The 9,407-nt window shown below is 38.2% G+C and overlaps 1 protein-coding gene across 1 annotated transcript; it reads right to left on the reverse strand.

The window, feature by feature from the left end:
* Positions 1-6,370: 6,370 nt before the first annotated feature.
* Positions 6,371-8,642, reverse strand: LOC120439413 (tripartite motif-containing protein 16-like). The gene has a single exon (XM_039610369.1). It carries the CDS (start codon positions 8,571-8,573, stop codon positions 6,867-6,869), a length of 1,707 nt encoding a protein of 568 aa, XP_039466303.1. The 5' UTR covers positions 8,574-8,642; the 3' UTR covers positions 6,371-6,866.
* Positions 8,643-9,407: the final 765 nt, after the last annotated feature.

Genomic DNA, 9,407 nt, shown 5'->3' on the forward strand with positions numbered 1-9,407 from the left:
CATACCACGGCAGACCCGACGATGTTTGCATGTACATGCTTTTTTTTTTTTTATTGACCACTTTTCAAACATGGTTGCTGTACCCACACAGTAAGCTGTAGCTTTCCTGACTTTCATAGAGCCAAAACTAATCAAAACTCGAATTGTATGGAGGTTTCAATTGAAGTGGATGCAGGACAAACAGTTTCTTGAGTTTTAGGCAAGCAAATTAATGAATATTTTGAGCACAATACAGATCAAACATCGGCAAGTGTGAGAGATGGGAGGCCTTTAAGGCATATTTAAGAGGGCAAATTATAAGCTACTCTAAGAAGAACAACAGAGAAAGAAATCAAAGGATAAAATATCTGGAAGAAAAAATAAAAAAATGTTAGAAGAGATCAGTTTTCAATCAGGCCAAAATAATGAGTATAATGTAAAAGAATTATTACTATTGAGAACGCAATATAATGAAATGACAAGTGAAAAAGCAGCTGTAAATTTATTGAGATTAAAGCAACAATTCTATGACCAAGGTGAAAAACCCAGCAAACTCCTGGCTTGGCGTATAAAACAGCAGGAATCTGAAAAGGCAATTACAAAACTTGAAACTTCAAATGGAAATATTATAGTAGACCCATTAGAGATAAATAATGCATTTAAAGTGTTTTATGAAACGTTATATAACTCTGAATCCAATAATGCAGCTAGCATTCAATCTTTATTTCTAGATAAACTTGATATACCAAAAATTTCAGACAAAGACAAAGAAAATGTTGACAGGCAAATTAGTATAGATGAAATTATTGATGCTATAAATTCTTTAAATGCTGGTAAAACAGCTGGTCTAGATGGATTGCCAATCGACCTTTATAAATACTTCAAAGATAAATTAGCACAGCCCCTCTTAGATATGTATATAGAATGTTTTAATACTGGTAATCTTACTGACTCATTAAGGGAGTCCCTGATAATATTGCTTCCTAAACCTGGAAAACTAAATAACAAGTGTGAAAATATATGTCCTATAAGCTTAATTAACACAGACACTAAAATTATCTGTAAAATTCTCGCAAAAAGATTAGAAAGTGTTCTTCCAGTTATTATAGGAGATGATCAAAATGGATTTGTTAAACATAGGCAGGGTTTTCATAATGTAAGACGAGTCCTCAACATTCTTCATAATCAAAGTGAACAGGAAGATGCAGCCATTCTTTCGCTCGACGCGGAGAAGGCCTTTGATAGAATCGAACGGTCATATCTCTTTGATGTCATTGTTAGATTTGGGTTTGGTAATTTATTTCTGCATTGGATCAAGCTACTACACTGTCAGTCTGTGGCTCAGGTTAAGACAAATGAGATAATTTCTGAACCATTTGACATTAAAAGAGGGTGCCCGCAGGGTTCACCTTTATCTCCACTTTTATTCCTTTTAGCTATTGAACCTCTGGCAATAGCTGTTAGAACCAGTGGACAAATTCAAGGTGTTAGGATTGGTAGAAAGGAGCATAGAATTGCTTTATTTGCTGATGATGTCATATTATTTTTAAAGCAACTAAAAATTTCTGTGCCTGCTATAAAGGATTTAATAGATCAGTTTGGGGCCTTCTCAGGGTATAAAGTAAATGTAACAAAATCATCATTAATGTTACTTAAACAAGGGTATAATCCAAACGTAAGTCAGAATATATCTGGCTTTACTGTTAATTCTGAACTCACTTATCTGGGCATCAAAATAGTTCCTTCATTAAAAGATACGGTGGTAATTAACTATAATACAATTCTACAGAAAATTTCTAAAGATTTGGAGCGTTGGATAAGTTTACCACTATCTATTATTGGAAGGATAAGTGTTCTTAAAATGAATGTATTACCTAAACTGTTGTATGTGTTTCAAAATGTCCCACTGGCTCCTCCTGCTGGATTGTTTACCAAATTAGCATCATTAATTAGAGAGTTCATTTGGAACAAGAAGCATCCCCGCATTCGTTTGTCTTTGTTGTATCTTCCCTTTGATTCAGGGGGTTGAAATGTCCCAATTTTCACTGGTACTATCTGGCTATTCAACTAAGGACAATAATGTTTTATTTTTCATCCCAAAATACCCCGTCTTGGGTGGGGATGGAAGCAAATTCTCTTAAATGCCATTAAATTTGTATTTATACTCTGCACAGCCAAAACAGTTAAAGAAAGAAACAAATAATCCTATAGTCCAAAATATGATTGAAGTTTGGTTTACAATAAAAGAAATGATGAATATTAAGAATAATCTCTCTCAGTTTAGTCCTATTTGGGAAATGCCTTATTTGTACCAGGAAACCTGGACGTAGGGTTCCAGGGTTGGGCAGAAAAAGGTGTTAAGAAAGTGGGTGATCTTTTTGTGATGGAGTAATGGTTTCATTTGAGGATTTAGTTTCTAAATTTCAAATTCCCCAAAAACTTTTTTTAAGTATTTACAAATTAGAAGCTTCATTTCTTCCATGCAAAATCAGTCTCTCAACATTCCCCAGTTAAGTAAGTTAGAGGAGTTAATGGTGAAAAAAGGTGGTAATAAAGGTTTAATTTCAACATTCTATAACTGGATTGTATCTGCCTCTCTAGAAACATCAGTTTCTAAGTTGGTAGCTTGGAGAAAGGACCTAAATATCAATATTTCTGAGGAGACATGGAAGTTAATTTGCTTAAAATCACAAAAACTATCGATTAATAGTAACTTAAAGTTATTACAATACAATTGGATCATGCAATTATATATAACACCGGTGAAATTGAACAAATATAATAATAGAATTCCAGATACATGTTTTAAATGTGGAGAAGCCCGTGGAACATTTTTTTTCACTGTATATGGAATGCAGAATTATCCGTGCATTTTGGCAGGAGGTGATGAACAAAATAAACCAAATTTTGAATAAAAAGATTGTTTTAGATGTAGAAATGTTGTTATTACATGTGTATTCTAAAAATCTTAAACTAAGAACCCATCAAATTGTGTTTATGGATTATTGTATATTACAGGCAAAACGTATGATTGCATTAAATTGGAAAAAATTTGATCCTCCTGCTATTGGTGCTTGGATAAATTCTTTGGCACAGTGTATGGCAATGGAAAGGATAACGTATTTTCTAAAAGACAAGTTAACATATTTCGATGAAATTTGGAAGCCATTTAAAAACTTTATAAAAGAAGTAAACATCGGACAACTCCTGCAGGAATGTGGATGAGGAGAAAATGGTTTAGTATATGCTAGCTATTTTTTTTTATTGTTCATGTCTTGAAGTTGTATAAATACCACATATTGTACAAATGTATATATATTCTATGTGTTTTGTTTTTTCTTTTATTGTTTTTTTTTGTTTGTTGTAGGTTTGGTAGAGAGCAGGGTGGGAGGTGAGGGTGGGGGAAAGGGTTTCTATTACTGCAGCATATTACGGGGAAAACAAACCTTTGTATGCTGTTGCAAAAAGCAATAAAAATATTGAAAACAAGCTGTAGCTTTCCAGCTCACAGCCAGACACATACCAACACAGCGGCTGTGTCCCAATTCAGGGTATGCACGCTTGAAGTACGCACACTACGCGAAACCTTCAACTGGGTGTCTTTCCTTTTTGTTATATTTTTTAAGAGTTCAAAATGTGTTCATTACATAAATGAAATGTAATTTTCTCTGTAGCACTTCATGGATTTCATAAGTAACACACTTTAGGTGTTTATACAAAGCATAAAGGTAAAAAGCAATAACAGTGTTATCTTCATTTTAGATGTCAAAAAGTATTTGCGGCTCCCAGTGTTTTCTTTTCTGTGGAAACTGGGTCCAAATGGCTCTTTGGGTGTTAAAGGTTGCTGACCCCTGCCCTAGCATGAGTAGTGGTCAGAAAAAAAATGTAAAAAAAATGTATGCTGGGGACAAACTGAGCCAAATCCGCTATGCCTGGTGCGTAGGGAAAAATTATCAGTAGGCTATGCTTTTTGTGATATTTTTGTTTGGTGGTGTGCCGTTTGATTTTTCTAATGTGAAATATGTGCCGTGGCTCCAAAAGGTTGGGAAACACTGCCCCAGTCTGTCACGTCTCTCTCGTCTCCTCTCTTGCTCCCTCATGTTCCCTCACTCCCTCTCATCTGCCCTTCTTCCACTCCTGTGTCATGTTCCTCCATTTCCTGTTTTATTGTTAAGGTCTCGTGTTTCCATTTGGCATGATGTTAATTTATGTCAGCTGTGTTCCCGTGTGTTCCCACTTCCATCGTTATCTTTCTGTGTATTTATGTCAGCATTTCCCTCGGTCCTGTGTCGTGATCTCCATCATGGTGGTGTGTTTCTCTGAGTGTGTCCCTGTGTGTTTTGTCTCTGAGTGTGTCCCTGTGTGTTTTGTTCTTATAATTTCCCAGTATAGTTTTGTATTATTTTCCTTTCAGCTAATAAAGCTGTGTTTTTAGCTCTGAGTACCATCTCCATGAGTCTGCATTTGGGTCCTTTCCTGCCTGCCGCACACAGCTAATTCATGACAGATGAACTTTATTATTTTAGTTTGTTAAAGATTTCTGTTCCTATTCTTATTAAATTGGGCTTCAGTGTTTGTTTACAGTACAGCTCCACGTCCAGGTGACAGCAAATCAAAATGATGTTGCCTATCAATGTCCAGTTGCAGCTTGTGTTCAGTCTGAATATTGTTATAAACTGATATGGATCAGTTCATGTCTTTTGTTAGTTTGTAAATTCTATTTCACTGTAACATTGAACTTTTGGGTGATGACACAAAGACTGAGAGGAGGATGTAGAGGGAGAGAAAAATAAACAAGACCGGACATGTATATTATAAAGGGAGTATAGCTTCTGTTTTGCCCATAGTCATTGATGATGATTTCATATAACCAACAGTTTGATATACTGATACCAAATATGGATCTCAAACCTGCTCTTATAATATTTATGATCAGTTTGTATTATTATGTTATCTTGTAGTTGAATACAATGTGTTTGTGTGTGATTGTCAGTGCAAAGAAGTAGAGGAGGACAGAGTGATTGTACAAGAGCAAGAACAACCAGCTGACTAAATGAGCAGATAATGAAGGTTGCTGCAAAAACAAAAATTATTTTTCACCAAATAATTAAAAAAATTTTTTTTAAGTGTTTTACTGGTTCAGTCTTTCTGTGTGGAGCATGTTCTCCCAGTGTCTGGGTGGGTTCTCCAGCCTCCCACTGTCTAAACACATGCAGTCAGTGGGGTTAGGTTAACTGGTGACTCTAAAATGTTTATAGGTTTGAATGTGAGTGTGAATGGTTGTCTGTGTCTCTGTGTTAGTCCTGTGACAGTCTGGTAACCTGTCCAGGGTGTATCCCACCTCTCGCCCTATAATAGCTGGGAGAAGCTCCACCCTCCTGTGATAACCTCAGGATATCCTTATCCTGTGATAAGGATAAGTGGAAGAGGAAGGAAGGTTTAATGACACAGCCTGTCATTAAGGATTAGATTAAAATAATCTAGCTTGTATAGTGGGTCCCGCAGTTTTTCGTGTATTACCGCTTACATACAGCTAATTTAGATTTTTTCGAATTAACCTTTTGGTGATCTGTTTTAGGGAATAAAGACCAAACGGCTCAATTTCTTAAAATGAGAGGAGAAAATGATCAACATTTCTGGGTCCATTTTAAAGTTTTTGCGCTGTGGCGCTAGCAACCGGAAAAACGTGGAAGTAAAGGCAGACTTGAGCAAAGGCTAGAAGGCTGTCCAAATTCACAGCCGCTCACTTCCGGCCTACTCAGCCTTTGAAAGAACCCACCCTATGTGGACCAGGTAGGTCGGGTCTTTCGAAGCATGCTACCCCTGAATTTGGACACAGCCTCTGTCATGTGTCTCACAGTCGTGTCATTATGTTTCCTGTTTTATTTTGACAGTCTCGTGTTCCATATTCAGTGTGTTTACTTTTGCTTCCACTGTGGCATCATCTTCATTTGTGTCAGCTGTGTTCCCCAGGTGTTTCCACTTCCTCCTTACCCTTCTGTGTATTTAGGTCCTCGGACTCCCTTTGTTCAGAGTTGGGTCGTCTGTTTATCTTGCCCCATGTCCGTGGATTTTCATGTCTCTTCAGGTTTCAGTTTTCAGGCTCCTGTTCAGGTTCTTCCTCATGCTCCTGTTATGGTTTCCTCACGTCTTGGTTTTTGCATGTTCCTGTTCATGTTCATGTTCAATATACAGGTCTGTATCATTTAGATTTAGATTTAAATATATAAATGATCGAATGTGATCAAACTTTTCATCTGAAAAACTACATTAAATGTCATCACTCTAGATATAATAAAAATAATAATAATAATAATAATAATAATAATAATAATAATAATAATAATAATAATAATAATAATAATAATATGAAATCAAAAAACTTCAAGGACTCAATTTTTTATTACATTTTAAAAGTTCAAACCTCAAAAACATTAAGTTTACAGTCATATATGATCAAGAAAATCAACAATCTTCACATTTCAGAAACTTGAACCAGCTTTAAATGTGACTAAAATAATTATAAAACAATCAATTCTCTAATCATTGACTAACTGATGAATCACTGCAGCTCCAATATATTTTTGCATTTGACAACCCACTACAGCAACTACAGAATAAAACCACTAACCAGACTGATGAAAGATTTCAAACATGCTGAATATGAAGAGTAGTATCATTTAAACTCACATGATTATCAGCCATAAGAACAAATTCAGATTTATATTGATGTAAGGTATATAAATGTAAGTACAGTTTGAATCAGTGCAATATTATTTTCACACATCAATGGACCACTGAACTTCTCAGCTTCTAAAATGTAAAGCCTCATTTAGAAACTACACAAGTACATATAATGGTCAGGGATCAACATGAACCTGTCTTCTCTATTTGACTTTAATCAACTCTGCAGTGGCTCCATAATCCCAAAACCAGTATCTGATTTCTCCATTTAACCAAAGTCCAGCATAGAGCGGCTGAGTGAATGTGGTCTGGACTCTGTGGAGGAGAGTCATGGTTTCAGAGACGCTGTAGAAAGACAGAATACCTGCTCTGTGATCCAGGTACACTCCTACTCTGGAGGACCGAGGACCTGAGAGGACAGTTTGGACTTTGTTGTGCCAAAATTGAAAACTGTTTGTGTCACAATGTAATACCCAAGATTTGTCATTGTATCCAAATCCACATTCATCGACGCTCCCTGCTCTGCTGATATTCTTGTATGTGACTGCTACATAAACTCCTCTCCCTCTCCACTCCACCTCCCAGTAACAACGTCCAGTCAGACTCTCTCTACTCAGGACCTGATAACACTGATAACATCCAGTGAATCTGTCTGGATGATCAGAATAAGACTGCTGTTGTTTCATTCTTGTTACTTTTCTGTTTCCCTCAGATAATAACAGATATCTGTTTGCTGTGTTTGGATCCAGTGTGATTTCACGTGAATATTTTAAGAATTCAGCTCTGGTCTTTGGCTCTGGTGGTGACAGTAAAACATCCACTTCAGTGACTGTCAGTGAGATGTTTGTCCATTCCTCTCTCAGAATGTCCTGTAGTTTATCTCTGGTCTCTGACACAGCTGCTGTCACATCCTCAAAGTAGCTCAGAGGACGAATATTGATGCTGGATGAGTGTGTAGACTCACTGAGTGCTGACAGTGAGGGGTAGTTGTGTAGAAACTGGTTGTGATCCTCTGTGTGTGAGAGCTGCTCCAGCTCGCCGTCTTTCCTCTTCAGCTCAGCGATCTCCTGCTCCAGCTTCTCCCGAAGCTCTTTGACTCGACTCACTTCAGTTTCCTGCTGGGATCTGACCTGCTGCTTCACATCAGAGCTTCTTTTCTGGATGAGACGGATCAGCTCAGTGAACATCTTCTCACTGTCCTCCACTGCTTTATCAGCAGAGCCATTGATGGCCTCCACCTCCTGTTGAAGCAGCTTCACATCTTTCTCTCGCTCCTGGATTCTCTGCTGGATGTTTAGTCGTCTCACCTCGAGCTCCTTCTGCTTCTCAGTCCTTTCTGCTGCAGCTGGGACTGTTTCATGGCCTTTATGTTCATCCACTGTGCAGAGATAACAGATACTCTGCTGATCAGTACGACAGAAAATCTTCATCACCTCATCATGATGAGAGCAGATGTTCTCCTGGAGCTTCTTGGAGGGGGCCACCAGCTTGTGTTTCTCAAAGGCAGGAGATTCTAAATGAAGCTGAATGTGTTTCTCACAGTAGGAGATCACACAAAATAAACAGGACTTGATAGCTTTCAGCTTCCTCCCAGTGCAGACATCACAGGCCACATCTTCAGGTCCAGCATAGCAGTGATAAGCTGGAGCAGCTTGGAGTCCAGTCTTCTTCAGCTGCTCCACTAAAGCTGCCAACATGGTGTTTTTCTCCAGGACAGGCCTCGGTGTGAAAGTCTTCCTGCACTGAGGGCAACTGTGGATTCCCTTCCTGTCCTCGTCATCCCAGAAACTTTTAATACAGTTCATGCAGTAGCTGTGTCCACAGGTTGTAGTCACCGGATCCTTCAGTAGATCCAAACAGATGGAACAAGAGAAGGTTTCTCGGTCCAGTTGAACTCCTTTCTGTGCCATTTCTCCTCTCAGTGTCAGTGACTGTGTGAGTTTCTCTTCCTCAAAACTGAAACTGATCTTTGATCTCAACAACATGTTTCTGCAGTGAATGGAGCCTGTCAGCTCTTACACGTCACCACATGTTGGTTACACCCATATTCAAAGTGCAGATCTGAGAGGAGGTGCTGCGTTTAAGAGCAGGAAGAAGAGGAAGGGTTATCAGGCTGTGCTTCACTCCAGGAAGAGGAGCAGTTTGAGAGCGATACTGTGTGTTTAACCCTTTTTCATTTACTGCTCACCTCAACTTTTAAGCTTCTTAACCCTTTCCTCTATATACATCAATAAATAAATAAATAAAAATCCAGCATTAATGAACAGTTGACATAAATGTCTCATGGTTGTAGTCACATGACCAGATTCTAAACCTGTAACTGTCAGAACACCGGAGGCTGCTGCATTAATTAAAGCATATATATAACAGGGTTAGGTTAGAACACATGTGCTAGCTAACATAACCCTGTTTTATTACCAATTGTCCAAACTTTTTTTTTTTTCCTTTTATAGTCAGTAAGATATGTTGCTGTAGCATGATGAGAGCTAGATAAATGCCACTGCATTGCTTTTGCTGGACTGGTTACTGCTCTGGCGAGTTGATAATTTGGTGAGGACTGGATGGCTGCACCGGTCCTTTGAATGACGGTTGATTGTGTCAGATGGCTTACAAGTCATCTGATGTGGGGAGACAACTTCCACCTACACCCTGACAAGGGTGGAGGGTAGCAGCTGATCCTCAGAAAACACACTGCAGACTCACAAACCCAGACCTTGGATGACACAGAGAGCCCACAGAGCATC

The sequence above is a fragment of the Oreochromis aureus genome, linkage group 3 (assembly GCF_013358895.1).
Source record: "Oreochromis aureus strain Israel breed Guangdong linkage group 3, ZZ_aureus, whole genome shotgun sequence".
NCBI classification, from domain to species: Eukaryota; Metazoa; Chordata; class Actinopteri; order Cichliformes; family Cichlidae; genus Oreochromis; species Oreochromis aureus.